Raw genomic sequence first — 22,250 nt, 5'->3', positions numbered from 1 at the left:
AAAAAAAAAATATATATATATATGTATATATATATATATATATATATATATATATATATATTATTTATTCATTCATGGACCAGCAAAAAAAAAAAAAGCTGAATATATATATATATATATTTATATAATTTAAAAAATATATTTATATATACATTTCAAATAACACAAATTTTTATTTATTTATTTATTTTAGTTAACTATTATAACCCTGCTACCCAGAGAATGCATACAGTATGTGAAAATGATATTCTATTTTTAAGTCTACTCTTAAAACTTGGCATTTAATATTTTTTGACTTGCTGTGCATATATATATATATATATTTATATAATTTAAAAAATATATTTATATATACATTTCAAATAACACAAATTTTTATTTATTTATTTATTTTAGTTAACTATTATAACCCTGCTACCCAGAGAATGCATACAGTATGTGAAAATGATATTCTATTTTTAAGTCTACTCTTAAAACTTGGCATTTAATATTTTTTGACTTGCTGTGCAATGATCCTTTATTTTAGTGAACCTCATCTATTTTACAGTGTGTGTTTTATAGTTTGCGTTTTATTGTTTATAATCTTGTTTTGTTTTGCATACTCTGTGCAGCACTTTGGTCGACTTCGGTTGTTTTAAATGTGCTATATAAATACACATTGTATTGTATTGTAATTAAATATCGCCTTATAGGTAACATATATGGCACTATCACTGTTGATATAGAGCAATATATGTCATTTATTGCATGAAAGCGTCTGCTAAATGAATGAATGTAAATATAGTTATATGTTTCCTCCACAGGTTCGACACAACCTCCTGGATGTCTCTGAAATGCTGAATGATGGAAACCCTAAGTTGCTTGTGATGTACAAGATCCAAAAGCTTAAACAGTAAGGAAGATATTTCTCACATTAACAGTGATTTTATCACTTGTGTTCAAATACAGCTGCATTTTGTCGCTGTACCTTTATTTGAACCGCTACTGTTATCACATCTTAACTTCTCCAGTAAAAACAACACATTTTGTGTTATGTTGTGTAGCCTACGCTGTAAATAAAGAGTATTTTCTTGCTCCATCAAGCCCTATTTAAAGCTGCTGTGTGTCAGTAGTGGAAACAAGCCGAATTGACAAAATGGTGATTGTTTCCAAACAGGTTTCTTAAAAAAAAACTCGCCCAGTCGGCCACTGTTTGGACAAACAGGTGTCCTGTTCACATGCCCAGTTGCTCAAACAAACAGATCAGTGTTTTGAAAGTGCTTTCACACATACGATCTTTTCTAGAAAATTGCCTTGTCTTTTTTCTGTTGTGCTCTATTGTGATGCTATCGTGCACCGTCTTGTTTTTTCTTCAAAGCAATAACACGTTCTGTGTGATCATTCGTTTACTCGGTTACTCAGAAGTTAATAAAAAGGTTGTCAGATTGAACCGATTGTGAAATTAAAGTGCTTCTCCATCCGTGTGGATGAAGAAAATGATTTTTAGATAATTTCTGAAGACTGTCATCAGTGTTTATGGGTGTGTTGGTGCTGATCTGTGAATAGGATCTTAATGGTTAAAAGATGGATAGTTGTTGCTTTTTTGAACATAGATGTTGTGCATTTATCTGAAAAGTCAGTCTGGCGATTTTACAGTAAATTATTGTGTTTAATGTACAAAAGTGGCTCGAGTCTCAGTGTTTGACTCTTAAAGTGACTCTGAACATTAAGATAGATGAGATACAATTAATTATTTTTAAGATTCAAAAATGACACACAGCAGCTTTTAGAATTTTTTTTGCAGAAATGGTCATTTTAAATATTTTATATTCATCTTCAAAGGCCAAACTGCATTAACAAACTATGCTAGGCTAAAAAAAACCACAAAAACAAAAACATCTTACTCAGTATTTTCTTGCTTTCCAGTACAGTACAAATATCTAGGCAAGGCAAAGCAAGTTTATTTATATAGCACATTTCATACACAATGATAATTCAAAGTGCTTTACATAAAAGGAAGTCAAATAATCATAAAAAAAAAAAAATGGATTCATCTAAACATTGTTGAATCAAGATACATTTACTTGAGAAGCAAAATTCTTAAGATATTAAGTTTTCTAAAAAAAAATATTAAAATTAAGTGAATTTAAGCTTAAAAAAAAAAATCTGCCGATGGGTCAGAATAACAAACTTGTTTTCCTTTTAAAACTTAATATCTTAAACATCTTTGCTTTTCCAGTAAATGTTGATTTAACAATGTTTAGATATTTGTACTTGAAAATAAGACATTTTTTGCTGCGCTTTAGATGTGCTGGTTCTCTCAGAGTTCTATCAGATCATTTATTTAAAAGCATTAGATAAGAATTCAGAGAAATGCTGCCGCTTTATTCCTCAGAGAAGGTTACAGATGCGTATCGAGTCAGTAGAGCTTTTGTCCACCTGTCGAATATAATGCGGTCACAAGAGACAAGAGTGGCATAAAATACACAATATACAGTACACCAACTCAATTATGTCCAGCAAGGGCTTCTGTGTCTTCTGAGGTGGTAGCAGTAAATCTCACCGGCTATGAATCAAAATGAAAAGAGAGCAGAGCTTTTACGGTCGGTGTAGTTTCGATGAAGGATGGAGGATTTAGCCCCATCATCTGTTCGCAGCAGCTGAAGCAGCATCTTCAGGGTCACTCTGATCCATGTCAGAGAATCTTGTTTATGGGAATGGAAATAGATTCTCTGTAAAACCAGGTTAGACTGTTTTCAGATTTCTACAGCTGTTTTATCCTCCAGAATCTGCAAGTATATGCATACATTCATATTATTAATGCACATGTCAATGCATGTCAAGCTTCTTCCCTTCTTTCTTTCAGAAATCTTTTAAAACATTTATTTTCTCTCTCTCTCTCTCTCTGAATATTACTCTACAGCTCTTGGTCTGTGAACTGAACTTTTGTTATATTTGTCTAGTTATTGACCTTGGGTTTTGGAAAGGTGCTACAAAAATAAAAATTATTAATGCCGTATCGATGCATACTGTAACCCTACAATTATGGTATTGAAACACACAAAAGACCCACTATTCAAGATTGTACTTACATTTTTACTTTTCGTTTGAAATATGCATTGCATTTACGTGTATGCATTTGGCAGAGGCTTTTATCCAAAGTTACTTACATTGTATTCAAGGTACTGTATTTTCTGAAAAATAAGTTGGAAAATATGTGGAGCAACACAGATGTCATAATCATAATGTCTCTGTCTGCCAGGCATTGCTGTTTTAGTATCACTGAGATGCTATTTTAGTTTTATTAATATTTTGACATTTAGAAATGTTGCTGTTTTTATCATTTATTTTTAGTAGTTTTAGCTTTTTTTATATATGTCTGTACAGATTTTATTAATGTTTATTTCAGTTTTATTTTTAGTTAATTTAGTACATCAATTTAAACTAAATTAAAATTAGAAATGCTGAAATATACATATTTAAATGCTTTATTTAATTTTTTTAACATAAAAAAAAATAAGTTTGAAAATATGTTACGCCGGGTAAAAATTGCATTGCTGAGAGAAAAAAAAGACAGATATATTTCGTTGGTGTAAAAGTCAAATTTCATTATTACTTTAACAAATTATATTAAATACTGGAAAATAAAACATTATAAACACAGTAAACATGTATTTTTGTTTCTCTCACTCCACAACAAACCTTTTTCGAAGGAATGAAAAAATAAGTATAATTCAAGCATAAATTATAGTAGAATTCATTATAAATATTTTTTAATATTAAATGCCAATCTTATTTAAAGAGAAACTGAAATTCAGCACAAATCCAAATGTTTTGTGTACTTGTTGTTAATTGCATTATATACTGTAAGTTGCTTTGCAATATAAATCAAAGCATGTTTGTATTTTTTCATGTCAATGTATGCTTTACTTAGAAACCTAACCCATGACTCTGCATTTCTAGCACCATGCTCTACTGTTTGAGACTAAGTGTTTGTGTTTGCATGTTCTTCACAGTGCGGCTGATGTCAGTGAAGCCAAGAGAGATGATGCAGCCACACTGAAGGAGATTTTCCTGCTGCTGACGCAGTCCTCAGAACCCAAAGCATCCGGCCTCCAGGCCTCCAGTCCTCCACCGGACATCCACAGATCCAGTGCTCCACCCAACATCATCTCTGAATCCAGCGGATCCAGTCCTCCACCCTTCACCCAGAGCATCAGCGCACCACCCAGCGTCCTCCACTCGAGTCCATCCTCCTCCTGCAGCTCCAGTGTTTGTCTGGATCACGGCTCCTCCATCCCACTGACCGACAGGTGCGTCCAACACTGCAACGTTACTCGAGGTTTATTTGACTTCAGGATCCCAAAAAGTTATGCTTCCTTTGGTGATGTATTTCCTTTTAAAACAGGAAGGGTCATAGTGCTGGACTTTTATAATGTTTGGTTTATGGCACATCTGACAAAACTGCACTTGAAAGATTAAGCACGACAACAAAGCATGATCTGATACTAGCTATTGCTTGGAGGCATTTAAAATTTAAGTTTAAAATGTATTTATTAATTTCTGAAAACGCATTTAATTGCACAAATGATGTTATTAATATTTTTGGTCCTGAAAAAGAAAAAATAATGTTTTATATGCAGAAGATTTTTCAGTGTTTTTGAAAGAAGTCTCTTATGTTCACCAAGGCTGCATTTATTTGATCAAAAATACAGTAAATACAGTAAAAATAGTGAAATATTATTATAATTTAAAATAGCTGTGTTCTATGTGAGTATCTGTTAAACTGTAATGTATTTCTGCGATGCGCAGCTGTATTTTCAGCATCATTCCTCCAGTCTTCAGTGTCACATGATCTTCAGAAATCAGTATAATATGCTGATCTGCTGCTAGAGAAACATTTCTGATTATTATCAATGATGAAAACAGCTGTGCTGCACAATATTTCTGTGGAAACCATGGCACATTTTATTTTTTAGGATTCACAGATGAACAGAAAGTTCATTAGAACAGCATTTATTTGAAACAGAAATCATTATAACATTATAAATGTCTTTACTGTCACTTTTGGTTAATCTAATGCTTCCTTGATAAATAAAACTATTCATTACTTTAAAAATACGACCCCAAACTTTTGAACAGCAGTGTATATTTGCTAAAACTGCCAGAGCCAGAATGCAAGAGACACAGTTTTGATTTGAGGGTGTCTCTGTGAGCGTCTACACATTTGATTTGAGGCTTTGTCCATTGATTTCAATGCGGATGCTGCATTGCAAAGTCTTAAGAGAAGCGGTGCTCAATCATGTGCCCAAAAGTTCAGAAAGTTTTGCTGCATCACACTCTGAGGAATGAGAACTGCAGAGAAGCAACAAAAATCCAATCCTGCATTACTTCAACCGGACCGATTCTTCCCACTCCCTCAAAACACAATGCATTATTCCTATTTATCATCTGTTCTGTTTCTCTAGTATGTACGCAACTAAGCTCATGGTAGACTTATGACCTTTTGTAGCCACAAAGCCAGTAGGAATTGCTTTCAAATATTTGTGTAATCATTATAACCCTCGTGATTTCAGGGTTGAGCTTCTGCTGGATCTGGCTTTCCTCTCTCTGCAGTTACAGCAGCATCAAACAGCATCCGATTGTCTGAAGGAGCTCCGAGCCACAGATGTCACCGTGAGACTCCATGTTTCCTCACAAAGCGCTGCTTTCCTCGCTTACGGTGTTGTTTCTGTAACTCAAAGGTCTGGTGTTGTTTTCCTGAAGGTCGCTCAGCGCATAATGACGGAGTGTGTGCAGTGTGAGCTGGAGCTGAACAAACACAGAGAGGGAATGCAGAATTACTCCAGATCCAGTGTGGAGGTGCTGCTTCTGTTATATTCATCTACTGAGCAAACACTCATACCCACAAGACCTCCGTGTTTTATTGTTGTGGACGGTTTAGTTTCAGGCATTGGGAACGTATTGGGAAATAGTGGTTTGAACAGGAGATTAATATTGATTCGTGAACCATATAAACAACCTGGCAATAATCAAGACTTTGGCAGAGATGTGCGCCAACGCTCTGATTTTTCTATCCGCTCATGCTCAATTTGTTCATTTCTATTTTGCATTTCATGTATTCATTTCTGTAGCACATTTTAAACAACTCATGTGCTTTGCATACAGTATATTAAATATAGTAAAAACCATATGCATGTGTAAAAGCAGTAAACGATATACATAAATATGTGCTAAAAAAGAAACAATTTGCCAACTTAATTCAATATATCTTGCTTAATTAATATCTTACATAGTTGTGCTTCTCAATGAAATTAAGCATGTTTTAAATTTGTTTAGATATTTATACCGGAAAACGAGACAAAAATAGAGATTTAAAATAGTTATTTAAAGAAATAGATTATAGAATATTCTATAGAATTATAATAGAATAAAGTAAATAAATAGTTACTTCGTTTTTTTAGAAATAACATTTCCATGTAGTTTTAATTAATTTTTGTTTTTAGTAATTTTAGTACTTTAACTTGCAGCGTTTATGTTTTTCATCTAATGTTTATATTTTTTCAGCTTTGTTTCAATTACCAAAAACAATTTTTAACGGTGTATTCGAGCACAATAAATTAACTTCATGATTAAATTATTTTATTAATTAAATTTAATAAAATAATATAATTTAGTTTAATTATTTCCATGGTGTTAACTACAACAAAGCATTTTAGTACTTAAAATAAATGTTAACCGAAATAAAAATTCAATTTAACAACATTTCTAATTTTCCATTTGTTTAACGTGATTTACTAAAATAACAAAAAAAAACTAAAACAAAATGAGTAAAAAGCTATACAGACATATTAAAAAACTAAATGTATTAAAAAGGGTTTTAACTCAAAAGAAAAGGGAACATATAGAAATAAAAAAATATCCAAACTATTAATACAAATTGTAATAGTATTTCAATGATACTAAAATAATGCTGGCTGCTTCTCAAGTTTTCATAAATATCACATTAGAAGCCAAAGTTAGATGATAATCTTAAATGAGTTAAATAAGCGACTGTTGATAAAAAAGGCCAACAGTGCTGAGTGCAGATGAAGATCTGTTTCATACGCGTGTCTAATAAAATATGAGAAGTATCAGTGTTGAGTGCAGGTGTTGTTTCTCGCAGCTGCGGTCGAGTGTTATCATGCGGTTGGATGCAGTGCTGCGGACGGCGCTGGAGCAAGCAGATGCTCGGGCGACTCAAGCGGTGTGTGTGTGTCAGTGGAACGCATGTCTGCCGCTTCTCCAACACAACCTCCGAAAGAGAGTCCAGAAACCCCTGCTCACCCTCGCTCGAGCGCTGCAGCACACACACAGGTCTGAAACATGCTCCTTTGATACGGTTTACTCTGGGAATCTGAGTTCAGTCTTATTTAGGTCTACTTTTGGATAGCAGAGAAAATGTGCTCCTCCTGATGTCACATTTAGTCACTGTGTGGAACATAAAAAGAGACGTTTAGCAGATTGTAAAACGTCTTCATCCAGTGAAAGCAGACTGTGACCAGAGGCGCCAAACAAGACACAAACATCACCTTAAAAGTAAAATAAAAAATTGTTCTTATGCACTATATTCTACATCTTCTGAAGTCATGCAATGCTTTTTTGTCACACTTAAATATCAGTCGCTATCACTGATTATCTTCTCCTCGCCACTAAACCTTCTGCTAAATGAGCCCTTTTGTGTTGCATGTGGGAAGTAAAAATAGGGATTAAGTTTTTTTTATTGCTTTTTAATTTTTTTTGCACAATGACTAATATGACCCATATTCTTTTAGTATTCACATTTTTTAAATGCAACTTATTATCTCACAATTCTGACTTTTTTTCTCAGAATTGCATGATATAAACTTGCAATTCTGTTTTTTTCTCAGAATTGTGAGTTATAAAGTTATTATTATAGTTGCAAGCTAATATCACAATTCTGACTTGCAGTTGCGTGTTATGAAGTCAGAATTGTGAGATATAAACTCGCAACTCTGAGAAATAAAGTCAGAATTGTGAAATAAATTCACAATTATAATTTTTTTTTAATTCAGTTGCAATACCAAGCTTCCATAATTAAAATACTATTTTAGGATTTATTCATATATCATTGGTTTACTTTTTGAAAACTGATTTTCTGAATTTCTTTTTTATTTATTAAACCAAAAAAATCACTTTAGAAGTCTTAAAATTAGTCACATGCACTATATTCTACATCTTATGAAGTCATGCAATGCTTTTTTTTTGAGAAACATTTAAATATCAGTCGCTATCACTGATTATCTTCCCCTTGCCACTAAAACTTCTGCTAAATGTGTCTACTTTTGTGTTGCATGTGAGAAGTGTGGAATATTATGTGTAGAATATTTTTAATTTTTAATTTTTTTGGTGTAAGGACAAAACATTCCTATATTCCTAAATGATTTTAGTATGATTTATTGTGGAAGCCCATTTCCTCCACTGAATAAAAAAGTTAAAAAAAAAGGTAATTGTGTCTTTTTATCTCACAATTCTGACTTCTTTTCTCAGAACTGTGAAATATAAACTCGCAATCGCGTGTTATAACGTCAAAATCTGAGGAAAAAAGTCTATTTTCTTACAATTCCAAGCTTATATCTCACAATTCTGACTTTAAAATTTGGAATTGCGTGTTATGAAGTTAGAATTGTGAGATTTAAACTCACTTTAAAAAAATGTTTCTAAGACAAAAAGATCACTTTAAAAGTCCTCAAATTAGTCTCACGTACTATAGTCTAGCATGAAGTCATGTGTGAGGAACAGACTGAAATTTAAGTCCCAAGCAACATGTTTGTGCAACACTGACACTGTTATTGAACTGAATTGAATCAACATTGAACTGAGTTTAGCTGAATAACGACACTTAGCAAAGCTGAACTGATGAACATTACAGTTAATGTATTGAACTGAATCAACACTGAACTGAACTGAGCTGAATAATGACTCTATTGTCTTCCTTAGAGCTGCCTTACGTATATGGAATAACCGTTTTATAAAAGCAATAAGCCCCATGAAGCCGTGGCCTAACAATGCACCTTAGCTGTTATAAATTCACTTTAAACCACGGCTTCACGGGGCTTATTGCTTTAGTTTACAACACTATAAAACGTGACTTGATTTAAAGTCGTGGTTGTTTAAACTGCGTGTTTGTGCACAGTTTGCTGCTGGATGTGTTGTGTCGGGTTCACACTGAACTGGCCGCTATAGACGAGGAGGATGAAAAGCTGGAATCTGCCATGAAGCATCTTCAGAAAGCCCTTGAGCTGGATCCTCACTCCCAGCACCTGTCCTCCTCCTTACACCTCCTCCAGCTGCGCTCCTCTGTCCACAGCGCTCCCACACGACCGGAGGAGCACGCCGCCAGACTCATCCAGCAGGTGCTTCACTCGCTCAAAGAGCGGCTCTCATTAAGTGTTCACTCACTGCTCTGGTGTGCAAAAGCAGCCAGACGGAGTGCGAAACAAAACATGTCGTTATGTGTTTTTCACAGTTTCTCAAAAGAACTATTTTTAAAATGCAGCGTGAGATGCTTGACAACAGCAAGATGCGACACAGTGGCCAAAGCCGTCTGTCTGATGCAGGTGCACAAAGTCTAAAAATAAACTTAACAGAGACGGAACAAAAGAATGTGTCCTGTATGAACGGCCCATCCTGAAACAAAACCTCATTCGTTTTGTAGCGCTCTGCATTCTGAGACATGACTTTGATGTGCATTTTACAAGCAACGCTGCATTAGACTTTGGACAGAATTGGAAATGCACAACTACTCAAAAGTTTGGGGTCAGTAAGATTTTTTTCTGAAAGATCTTGCAAGGATGCATTAAAGGAATAGTTCACCTAAAAATTAACATGTGCTGTAAATGTGCTCATCCTGAGGTCATCCAAGATCAGGATGAGTTTGTTTCTTCATCAGGTTTGTAGAAATGTAGCACTGCATCAGTGTCTCAGCAATGGATGCTCTGCAGTGAATGATAAAAACATCACAATAATCCACAAGCACTCCATATAAATGCATCATTCATTCATTCATTCATTCATTGGATGGCCTGAGGATGAGCACAATTTTAGCTCTTTTTTTTTTAAGTGAACTGTTCCTTTAAATTGCTCAAAAGTGAGAGTAAAGACATGTATAATTTCCCCAAAAATTTCTATTTCAAATAAATGCTGTTCTTTTGAACTTTTGAAAAATCCTGAAAAATAAAATGCATCACGGTTTAAACAGAAATATTGTGCAGCACAACTGTTTTCAACACTGATAATAATCAGAAATGTGTCTTGAGCAGCAGATCAGCATATTATACTGATTTCTGAAGATCATGTGACACTGAAGACTGGAGGAATGATGCTGAAAATACAGCTGTGCATCACAGAAATACATTACAGTTTAACAGAGATTCACATAGAAAACAGCTGTTTTACATTAGAATAATATTTCACATTTTTTACTATATTTTTGAATCAAATAAACACTGCCCTGGTGAGCAGAAGACACTTCTTTCAAAAATGTTAAAATTGTAAATGCTATTGTACAACTGAGACTGATAAGAAAACAAGGAGTAATGTGAAAATACTCAACTCAAACGAGTAAAGGTGAGCAAATTCTTGTTTGGCAGAGCATGAAGCAGTTTAGTTATTTGGCGAATTAATAGAGCAGTATTTTACTTCAAGGTTGTTTTATATGCCAACTATCTTTTCATAGACTTTCCAGCAAAAATAACTATATCATGGTAATATAATGTTGTTGTTGATCAGGATTGAGCTGATTTTGTTTCTCTAGATGATGGAGCTGGAGATCACGTGGAGCTGCTCGCTGCTAAAGCCCAACATCACAGCAGCTGTGTGCAGAAGGTCAAAGGTCATTTGGATGGACTTGACAAGAGCTCAGATGACAAAGAAAGGTGTGTGTTTATGCTTTATGTTGCACATTTATAATACGCGTTATTTTCAATGCCGGTTAAAAGTTTGGGATAATGAAGATTTTTTTTTATGTTTTTGAAAAAAGTGTCTTCTGCTCACCAAGGCTGCATTTATTTGATTTAAAGTTTTCTGTGTGAATCTCTGTTAAACTAATGTATTCCTGTGATGTGCAGCTGTATTTTCAGCATCATTCCTCCAGTCTTCAGTGTCACATGATCTTCAGAAATCAGTATAATATGCTGATCTGCTGCTCGAGAAACATTTCTGATTATTATCAATGTTGAAAACAGTCGTGCTGCACAATATTTTTGTGGAAACCGTGATACATTTTATCTTTCAGGATTCACAGATGAACAGAAAGTTCAGAAGAACAGCATTTATTTGAAACAGAAATCTTTTTTAGCATTATAAATGTCACTTTTGATCAATTAAAGGTGTCTTTGATCAATTAAAGTGTTCATTATTTTTTATTTTACTTAGACTTTATTACAGTTTCCACAGAAATATTGTGCGGCACGACTGTTAGTAATTTCTAATAATAATCAGAAATGTTTCTTGAGCAGCAGATCAGCATATTATACTGATTTCTGAAGATCATGTGACACTGAAGACTGGAGGAATGATGCTGAAAATACAGCTGCGCATCACAGAAATACATTACACTTTAACAGATATTCATATTGAAAACAGCTGTTTTACATTATAAAAATATTTCACAATTTTTACAGTATTTTTGATCAAATAAATGCAGCCTTTGTGAGCAGAAGAGACTCTTTCAAAAACCATGTCTCCAAACTTAAACAAGTACTGTACACTCAGAAACTACTAGTGATTTTCTCAAATAATTACAAAGAAAAGGCCAGTAACACTGAATGAAGTCAGCACAGATGTTGCTGTCGGTGAGTTTGTCCGCACTTGTCTGGTTGTGGAGTTGTGTGTTGAACTGGACGGAGGCTTTGCTGCTCTTCAGTCGGATCTGACCCCAGTATGAGACGGCCTGGACCTCCACACTGTAGCTGCTGTTGGCCTGAAGCCCTTCGCAGCTGTATTTTCAGCACCATTCCTCCAGTCTTCAGTGTCACATGATCTTCAGAAATCAGTATAATATGCTGATCTGCTGCTCAAGAAACATTTCTGATTATTATTAGAAATTACTAACAGTCGTGCCGCACAATATTTCTGTGGAAACTGTAATAAAGTCTAAGTAAAATAAAAAATAATGAACACTTTAATTGATCAAAGACACCTTTAATTGATCAAAAGTGACATTTATAATGCTAAAAAAGATTTCTATTTGAAAAAAATGCTGTTCTTTTGAACTTTCTATTCATCTGTGAATCCTGAAAAATAAAATGCATCAGTTTCCACAAAAATATCGTGCAGCACGACAGTTTTCAACATTGATAATAATCAGAAATGTTTCTCGAGCAGCAGATCAGCATATTATACTGATTTCTGAAGATCATGTGACACTGAAGACTGGAGTAATGATGCTGAAAATACAGCTGTGCATCACAGAAATACATTACAGTTTAACAGAGATTCACATAGAAAACAGCTGTTTTACATTAGAATAATATTTCACATTTTTTACTATATTTTTGAATCAAATAAACACTGCCCTGGTGAGCAGAAGACACTTCTTTCAAAAATGTTAAAATTGTAAATGCTATTGTACAACTGAGACTGATAAGAAAACAAGGAGTAATGTGAAAATACTCAACTCAAACGAGTAAAGGTGAGCAAATTCTTGTTTGGCAGAGCATGAAGCAGTTTAGTTATTTGGCGAATTAATAGAGCAGTATTTTACTTCAAGGTTGTTTTATATGCCAACTATCTTTTCATAGACTTTCCAGCAAAAATAACTATATCATGGTAATATAATGTTGTTGTTGATCAGGATTGAGCTGATTTTGTTTCTCTAGATGATGGAGCTGGAGATCACGTGGAGCTGCTCGCTGCTAAAGCCCAACATCACAGCAGCTGTGTGCAGAAGGTCAAAGGTCATTTGGATGGACTTGACAAGAGCTCAGATGACAAAGAAAGGTGTGTGTTTATGCTTTATGTTGCACATTTATAATACGCGTTATTTTCAATGCCGGTTAAAAGTTTGGGATAATGAAGATTTTTTTTTATGTTTTTGAAAAAAGTGTCTTCTGCTCACCAAGGCTGCATTTATTTGATTTAAAGTTTTCTGTGTGAATCTCTGTTAAACTAATGTATTCCTGTGATGTGCAGCTGTATTTTCAGCATCATTACTCCAGTCTTCAGTGTCACATGATCTTCAGAAATCAGTATAATATGCTGATCTGCTGCTCGAGAAACATTTCTGATTATTATCAATGTTGAAAACAGTCGTGCTGCACAATATTTTTGTGGAAACCGTGATACATTTTATCTTTCAGGATTCACAGATGAACAGAAAGTTCAGAAGAACAGCATTTATTTGAAACAGAAATCTTTTGTAGCATTATAAATGTCACTTTTGATCAATTAAAGGTGTCTTTGATCAATTAAAGTGTTCATTATTTTTTATTCTACTTAGACTTTATTACAGTTTCCACAGAAATATTGTGCGGCACGACTGTTAGTAATTTCTAATAATAATCAGAAATGTTTCTTGAGCAGCAGATCAGCATATTATACTGATTTCTGAAGATCATGTGACACTGAAGACTGGAGGAATGGTGCTGAAAATACAGCTGCGCGTCACAGACATACATTACAGCTTAACACATATTCACATAGAACACAGCTGTTTTGAATTGTAATAATATTTCAGAATTTTTACTGTATTTTTAATCAAATAAATGCTTTGACTTCTTTCAAAAACATTATACAATCTTAATTATGAATGTATTTCTCAATGTTAACCTTACATTTGGCATGATGAAGTCACTCTCACAAATCAACATAGTTCTTATTTCTAAAAACTATCATCATTTTTACTCACTCCCCAAAGCCATGTGTACTGTATGTGTTCATTAAAATAAAGCAGGCTATGAATTCCCTCCATCAGCTTCACCCTTGAGTTCAACATTGAACATTTCTCAAGGCCAGGAACATACAGGCCCACCAGGACGTCATTATGATGGAAAAACTTTATTCTTCTCTATTTTCTTCCACAAGGAAGGAACATGCGAATAAACCCAGCAAAGCTGAAGGAGGCATTCGTTATTTCGTGTGACTGAGCTGAAGACGCCGAGGGAAACGCAGACGGAAATGTTTGCTCTCATGTTCATTCTGTGATGTTTGTGTCTCTGTCAGGGTGAGATTATGGGGTTCGCTGGCCAAAACCGCCCGGAAACAGGAGCTTTTTGACGTGTGCCAGGCGGCCTGTCGCTTCTGTCTGCTTTATGATGATGGACGATGGAAAAACACCAGTAAGTGAGTCCCGCGAGAGCCAGGAATAATGAAATTATGTAGAGCCGCTGCATGTGCTGGAAAAGGCACATTTTTCAAAATAAGTTGATGTGTGTAATGTTAAAATAATTTCAGGTAGCAATGTTCAGACGCACTACAGGGACTGTAAGTCGTTCGTTGGTTGATTTCCCTGAAGACTGAAACACTGCGACGCATGTTTGAGCATCTCGAGCAAACTCTCATCAGCATCATTGACTGAGTTTGACAAGATCATTATTTTTGCAGTTTGGTTTGGTGGCACTAATGGCATACGCTGAAAAAAACATTGCAGAAACACTATGAAATTGCAAGTAAATTTCGGAAAGTTAATTGCGACTTTTTATCTGACAATTCTGACTTTTTTCTCACAATTCTGAGAAAGAATAAATCTCAGTTGCAGGATGTAAACTTAGAGCAAAGATACAAATAAACAATTCTTGGGAAAAGAAGTCATAATGAAATGATGATTTTGACTTCTGACTTTTTTCATCTTGCTATTCTTTTTTTGTTGTTTTGTTTGTTTGTTTCTGACATGGAATTAGAAATGTAAAAGATAATTGTTACATTTTGTTTCACAATTCTGACTGATTGCGAAAAATTGAGAGTTCATATTTCAAAATGCTACATTTATATCTCGCAGTTCTTAAATTCTATCTTGTAATTGTGATTATTATTTTTTTGCTCATAATTTTATATCTTCAGAGAAAAAAAAATCTGAATTGTGAGATAAAAAGTTGCAATTAACTTTTTTTTTTTTTTTTACGGTTATCCATAAGTAACATATTACATTAAACTGAAATTTGAAAGTTTAAAAAAATTAAAGTGTTTTTTTTTTGTTTGTTTGTTTGTTTTTTTTAGAAAATATACTCCAATAATCTTTATGTACAACCTCAATAAAAATAATATTTATAAAATACATTTATATATCATATACATTTAAATATTTACAATTACATTTGTATTAAAAGTTTTAATTTTAGTGCAAACTTATTTATAATCTGATTCTAGAAAGCTAGAAAGCATTATTCCTAGATATTAGAATGAATCAACTTCAGCTTTCAAAGGATTTTGGTATGTTTTTACTTAATGTTTGCTGGTTTTATTGATTATCTGTAAAGATTTATTTAGCCTTTCAGTTCAAGCTTTTCTTCGAAGTCTAGGCTGAAAAGTACAGAAAAGTGGAGGTCAGATGATGAAGTTACATAAATGTCTCAAGCTGCTAGATGCTGCATTCAAATCATGTCAAATGATTACACCATATGTAAACCTTTTTTCTGAATTAGGAATGTTTGAATTAAGGAATCATGACAGAGTAAACTAGTATTGATCATTATCTGTGGTCATTAAGAATATTGACTATACAATTTAGTTTGAAAGCATTTTGTGTACTGCTGATGTTGAAATATGGCTCATTTAGCCGGTTTGTGAGACTACAGGCGTGTGTGACAGCCGTATTTCCGTCTGTGAGATGAGTTCTGCTGACTGAATCCTGCGTGATTGCAGGTGAACCCAAGAACAGAGCGAGTCCAGATCAGAGGAACCAGAGCGAGCCCAACACACAGAGCGATCTGCTGCGTCTGCTCGCCGAGGTCCATTTCATCAACGCTGAGGTACAAACACATTCTTTCTGATCAAACATAGTGTCAAGTATGCATGATTTCCCCCCCCCCCAAACTAGTTCAGAAAAATCACAGATGATCCCATTGCAACAAACAGTGCTATACTATACTGAGGTTAAGGTTAGGCTTATGGGTTAGTATTTGTGTATGCATTCAACTCTGTGATTGACATGAGAAAAGAAACCTTTAGAATCGGGTTTGCACTTCAGTACTTCGGAGGAAAAAATCCTGTGTAAATTATACAGCATACTCTACATCATGATGACTGCTTCAGAGGTTATAATACAGATCTCATTATCATAATGCACATTATATTATATCATATATCATATCATATCACATATTATATTATAAATGGCTGTCATGGCAGAGCAACAGTTTGAAGAGAATTGTCTTGAGACTGAATTGTCTTAAAGTTAGTTAAGGCAAAACTCTACAGCTGAATATACTATACTATAAACTACAGCATTTATGGAAATTTTCACCAAAAAAACAAAAAAAAGTTGCTAGTAAATTTCTGAAATAATTACAAAGGAAGTGCAAGTAGCACATTGAATAAAACTTTAAATTTTAAAGTAGAAAAACTATACGCTATAATAAAATATACTCTTGTAGTCTTATATTTGCAACTTTGAAAATATATATTTTTTTTTACAAGTAGGATACAAAATAACTAATAGATATCATCATACTTTTCCTAGCTGATTATTCATAGTTGTTTTGAAATACAAGTTTTATAAAATATTGTTTAAATATGCAAATGAGGCATTGCCGTTAAATATGCACTAATTTGCATACATTTCCAGAACAACGAACATTGATAAAGCCAGATTCAAAATCCTTGTCTGATTTTGTTGTCATATTAGAGCTAAAGGTTTTTTTTTTCAGAGGAGATTTTGGATTTCTCTTTTTATCACTCCATAAATCAGAAAATAGTCAACAGACAGAAAAAAACAAATTTTCACCATGATTTTATGAATAAAATGTTAAATATAAATCAGTGTGAATGACATATGAACAAACCCCTCAATAAAAACCTTCAGAATAAAGCTAGGAATAAAACAGTAGATGTGTATGTACAGTAAGTGCTTGTGAAGTGGGAAAAAAAACCTCATAGCCTTAAAGAATTAAAATCTACAAATTCAAATAGTTAAATGCAATTTAAATGTGCATTTTGGATGCTTTCTTTCCACTAGTCTGACATGTTATTCAGGTAAAATAGATGAAAATCTCAAAACTAGTGCATGAAAAACATGTAGTGTCTCGCCTTAAACCGGCTCTAGACAGGAACTAAACAGTTTAATGAGGTTGTCAACATGTCTGAATATTAGCAATTATTGTTGGATTTGCATACATTTCCAGAACAACGAACATTGATAAAGCCAGATTCAAAATCCTTGTCTGATTTTGTTGTCATATTAGAGCTAAAGGTTTTTTTTTTCAGAGGAGATTTTGGATTTCTCTTTTTATCACTCCATAAATCAGAAAATAGTCAACAGACAGAAAAAAACACATTTTCACCATGATTTTATGAATAAAATGTTAAATATAAATCAGTGTGAATGACATATGAACAAACCCCTCAATAAAAACCTTCAGAATAAAGCTAGGAATAAAACAGTAGATGTGTATGCACAGTAAGTGCTTGTGAAGTGGGAAAAAAAACCTCATAGCCTTTAAAGAAATAGATTGGAATTAAAATCTACAAATTCAAATAGTTAAATGCAATTTAAATGTGCATTTTGGATGCTTTCTTTCCACTAGTCTGACATGTTATTCAGGTAAAATAGATGAAAATCTCAAAACTAGTGCATGAAAAACATGTAGTGTCTCGCCTTAAACCGGCTCTAGACAGGAACTAAACAGTTTAATGAGGTTGTCAACATGTCTGAATATTAGCAATTATTGTTGGTATGTCGGTGCAATGAAGGGACTTCAGAGAAACACTAAAACACTGAATATAAGCTGTGTTTATCGTTCCAACATTTTGTCATCATTTACTTGCCCTCATTTGCTGACTTACTTTCTTCCGTGCAACACAAATGAAGTATCTTTAAATAGTGTTTGTGTAAGTGTCACATGGAACGTGAAAATTCTCCACAGAAAAAACAACAGCGAGAAGATTTGGAGTCAGTAAATAATGAAAGGACTGTCTTCTTGAGTGAAATACTGCTTTAAGCATTTTTAGAAAAATCAAGTAGATGAAGACGTCCCGCTCAATAAAGTGATGTGTCTTTAATGACTGCATTAGACCTCCAGGATCATGTGTGTAATGATGTCTTCAGAGACGCGTTTGCTTTGAACTGCGGATTATAGAGATTTGGGCACAGTGCATTGAGAAGCGATGACCTTGACAAAAGCAGAGCCTGTCGGAGAAGCTTCTCTTTGATAGCGCAGCACTTTGTTCTCGCCGAACATGTTTCCTCTCTTTTTGGAGGGTTGATTTTTCAAAAGACGTGCTTTTAATTTGATGCATGTGTCATCTGGGGGAAGAGAAAGGTTTCCCTCATGGACCTGAGCGGCTTTGATCCTCAGTCATCCTGTGTTACTGTATGAGCCGTTCAATCCCATCAGCCCCGTCTGCACAGACGACACCGACTATAGACTGTTATTTCATTAACCCTTTAAAGCTACTGATTCATATGTGATACACAGGCTCTAAACGATCAAACTCTGCTGTTAAAGCTGTCTCACACTCAATCTCCTTCATGTCTTCTGTCGTCTGATTGATAGTTTAGAGTGTTTTATCCAGTGAAAGCTCTTTTAGTGTAATTGTACAAGCGTCCAGCTTCAGCTGCTGCTTCTCGTGTCAAATCTTGACTGATTTTGATCAAGTAAGCATCAGAATAACTGCAGTAATATCTCCAGATGAACACTTACTGGACTGAAGCAGCTCAGCTTTACTTGATTCTCCATCAATCATGTTTTAGAGTCTCAAATTGTGAGCTCCCGGACTGGAGCGGGCTCTGAAGTGGTCCTTGTGAGCTCCCGGACTGGAGCGGGCTCTGGAGTGGACCCTGTGATCTCCCGGACTGGAGCGGGCTCTGGAATGGACCCTGTGAGCTCCCGGACTGGAGCGGGCTCTGAAGTGGTCCCTGTGGGCTCCCGGACTGGAGCGGGCTCTGGAGTGGACCCTGTGGGCTCTGGAGTGGACTCTGTGAGCTCCTGGACTGGAGTGGACTCAGAGGGCTCCCGGATTGGAGTGAGTTCCTTAATGAGCTCTGTAGGCTCCCGGACTGGAGCGGGCTCTGGAATGAGCTCTGTGAGCTCCCGGAATGGAGTGAGTTCCTTAATGAGCTCTGTGGGCTCCCGGACTGGAGCAGGCTCTGGCGTGGGCGCTACTGTCCTCCTCCTCGCCCTCCGCCGCTTAGTAAGAGTCTGAAGGGTAGAGGTGGTGGGAAAATCCCTGCGGAAGGGTTCTGATTGGCCCGGTATTGCCCACCGACCATGGAGATACTTGACGAAGCCCCAGAAGTCTAGGATCTCGAGTCCGTCCATCTCCCACTGGGGCAAAGGATCATCCAGACGGACATTAAGGAGGTCCTTAAGTGCAGCCTCATTATAATTCAGCCCCACCGCCAACGTCCAAAAGGTCTGGGCAAAACCTCCAACCTCCATTCCCTGCGCCTCAGAGCCATTAGAGCTCGGTGTCGAGCCACTCGCTCCTTCCCTGTGGCAGGAGGGGTAATCCGAATGTCCATTGTCAAAACAAAGGCAAAAGCAAAACAAACTGCTGGATCCTGTACTGGCTGCAGTATTCTGTCACGGATAGCCAGGAGAAAACAAAGTAGATCCAAGTGCAGTAGTTTATTAAAGTAACAAATAATCAGAACAGATCAAGAACTAGACAAAAGGTAGCTTCAAAACACAGGGAACAGAAAACACGATGTAAACTCAAACAATACTGCAGCAAAGACAGACAGAGTGAGCATGGTATAAATAGTGATGGGATGATGAGTAAATTACTAACAGGTGATCATGATCAGAAAAGAAACGACAGGCAAGGGACTATGGGAAATGGAGTTCAAAACATGTAACACTGAAATGGGAGCGCGCCCTCAAGTGGCCAGTCCAGGGCACCACAACCAGACACTGTGACATTGAGTCTCTCAATAAAATTGAGCTGTTTTTCCTTTATATTCTCACTATATCAGACTATATGTGCTATAAGAGCCTGATGGATCAAATGATACAAAACAAAAAACACATGCAACCTTTTTTTTTTTGTCTAAAGGTTCAATAAACTTTTTTAAATGCCATTTCAAAATATGTAATTTTTCTAACAATTTTTTCATACATGTGCCTGAATGCATTTGTTGTTAAAGACTTATAGAGACTTCTAGGTGCATAACACAAAATTTCTAAAGTAGAAACAAGTTCTCATTAAAACTGGCGTCCCATAAAACACAGTATTGTGTTGTCTAGGTAATCGTCCTTAAACTCCGCTCTGAGGGGGTGGAGCTAAACGGCTCTGCTGTAGCACCTGATGAGAAATGGACACGCCCACCTGAAGACGACGCCCACTGGAACCTGTACAGGTGAATTTCATCATAGATATACTGCTTTTTGTAAATGTTTTTAAATTTATTTTATTTTTATGTTTTCTGTTTTCACTTTAATTTAAGTTTATATATATATATATATATATAATTTATTTATTTATTTTAAATCTAGTTTTTGTTTATTTAGATTTACTTATTTTATCACATTTATATTAAGTTAAACTAAACAAAAATGAGAAATATATATATATATACACACACACACACATGGTTTTAGTTTTAGATAATAACAGACTCATTTTACTCATATGGCATGCAAATGTAAGTTGCATCTTTGGCTCTATATTGCATGCATTCATCTCCAAAACTGATTGGGTGTGTTGAATGTTGAGCGTGTAATACTGAGCTCCTGATGTGGACCTGAACAGACAAGATAATCACACTATTCCTCCCAGCATGCATTAAATTACTTTCTCATATTATAAGCCGCATGAAACAATAAGCTTGACTCTCAGCAGATGGCCACATTCAAGCTATTACACATGCTGCTTTAATATGTGTCGGCCATCCAAATGAATTAGATTCAGCTTTATTATCATTGTGCAGAGCATACAGAGTCCGTGTGATTCAGTTAGCAACTAAACACAAACTGCAGCATCGCATTTAAATACATATTATGGTGCAAGTGCAAATTAGGTATGCAAGTGATCATAAAAATACAGAACAACATATTAAAATTCATCTTAAAAAGCAATATATTTATTAGTCATAGTATATATTTAAATAGTAAAATAATACAGAATAGTTAAATAGTAAAATTAAGTATCTAGATATAGGTTGGGTGGATATTGCTTTACATCAGGTGAATTTTTGTTACAAAATATTGACCTGAGCAAATATGTACCAAATTACTATGCATTTATATATATATATCAATATTTAAAACATAATTGTAAATTCTAAAGATATTAAAAATGTAACAAATATTTGCTATAAACTATGATGTGGTCAGTAGTTATGTCAATACAAATGATATGTAAATTAATACAAATTCATTGTTTTAGAGCAATATAAGTTTAATGTAAGTGTGTATATATATATATGCACAATCATGATCCTAATAATAATTTTAATTGTTTTTAATTATTATATAAATTATTTATGTATTATTTATTATTTTCTGTTATGTTTTTATCATTTTATTTAATTGTTTTATAATTATATAATTATATTTTTAATGTTTTTGTAATCGTATAAATGTATTGGTGGTGTTTAAGTTGGTCCTAACTACTACTACAAATAAATCAAATGCTAATAAAATAATTTTATTACAGTATCAACAAATTTGCTTTAAAGTAAAGCATCTGCTAAATGATTGAATGTAAATGTAAAACTGCTGTTAACCATCATTGGTTGTCTTTTTGGTCTTTGCTCAGTGATTGGATCAAGGATTTATCGGCTTATGCCACAGGTGGTTTCCTGCGAGGGGCGGAGCTTGGGGCGGAGCTGCGTGAGGATTGGCTGGTGGTTAATGCAGCTGTATATCTGTGGAACTACAACAGCTGGCTGCTGGCCACCGGAGGACATCGGCTCCTTCTGCCCACCTTCAGACGTCTGCTGGAGCTCCTCAGACAGACAGGGCATGCTGGGTAAGATATGGAGCTGTGTCTCTTTACTAATGGCTTTGTTAAGTCAGTCCTCACTAGTACTAGTGCTAATAGTGACTGGTGCTTACACCTAATACTGAGTATTAAGTGTGTGTGTGCAAGGGTGTGTGTGCGAGTGTGTGTGT

At 34.9% G+C, this 22,250-nt stretch overlaps 1 protein-coding gene across 1 annotated transcript in view; it reads left to right on the top strand.

The window, feature by feature from the left end:
* The window catches only part of LOC107568822 (cilia- and flagella-associated protein 46-like), a 47,828-nt gene that overhangs the window by 14,628 nt on the left and 10,950 nt on the right, over positions 1–22,250 (top strand). The window contains exons 5-16 of the mRNA XM_016254814.1: positions 804–892; positions 3,996–4,292; positions 5,556–5,655; positions 5,746–5,841; positions 7,145–7,335; positions 9,176–9,395; positions 9,509–9,599; positions 10,796–10,916; positions 14,203–14,322; positions 15,863–15,947; positions 20,382–20,494; positions 21,895–22,102. Coding sequence (XP_016110300.1) covers positions 804–892; positions 3,996–4,292; positions 5,556–5,655; positions 5,746–5,841; positions 7,145–7,335; positions 9,176–9,395; positions 9,509–9,599; positions 10,796–10,916; positions 14,203–14,322; positions 15,863–15,947; positions 20,382–20,494; positions 21,895–22,102 — 1,731 coding nt within the window. The remainder of the gene's footprint in view (positions 1–803; positions 893–3,995; positions 4,293–5,555; positions 5,656–5,745; positions 5,842–7,144; positions 7,336–9,175; positions 9,396–9,508; positions 9,600–10,795; positions 10,917–14,202; positions 14,323–15,862; positions 15,948–20,381; positions 20,495–21,894; positions 22,103–22,250) is intronic.

This window comes from Sinocyclocheilus grahami, unplaced genomic scaffold (genome assembly GCF_001515645.1).
Source record: "Sinocyclocheilus grahami isolate Dianchi unplaced genomic scaffold, SAMN03320097.WGS_v1.1 scaffold1284.1, whole genome shotgun sequence".
Classification (NCBI taxonomy): domain Eukaryota; kingdom Metazoa; phylum Chordata; class Actinopteri; order Cypriniformes; family Cyprinidae; genus Sinocyclocheilus; species Sinocyclocheilus grahami.
The sequence above is the reverse complement of the archived record's forward strand: the minus strand, read 5'-3'. Positions and strand labels throughout refer to the sequence as shown.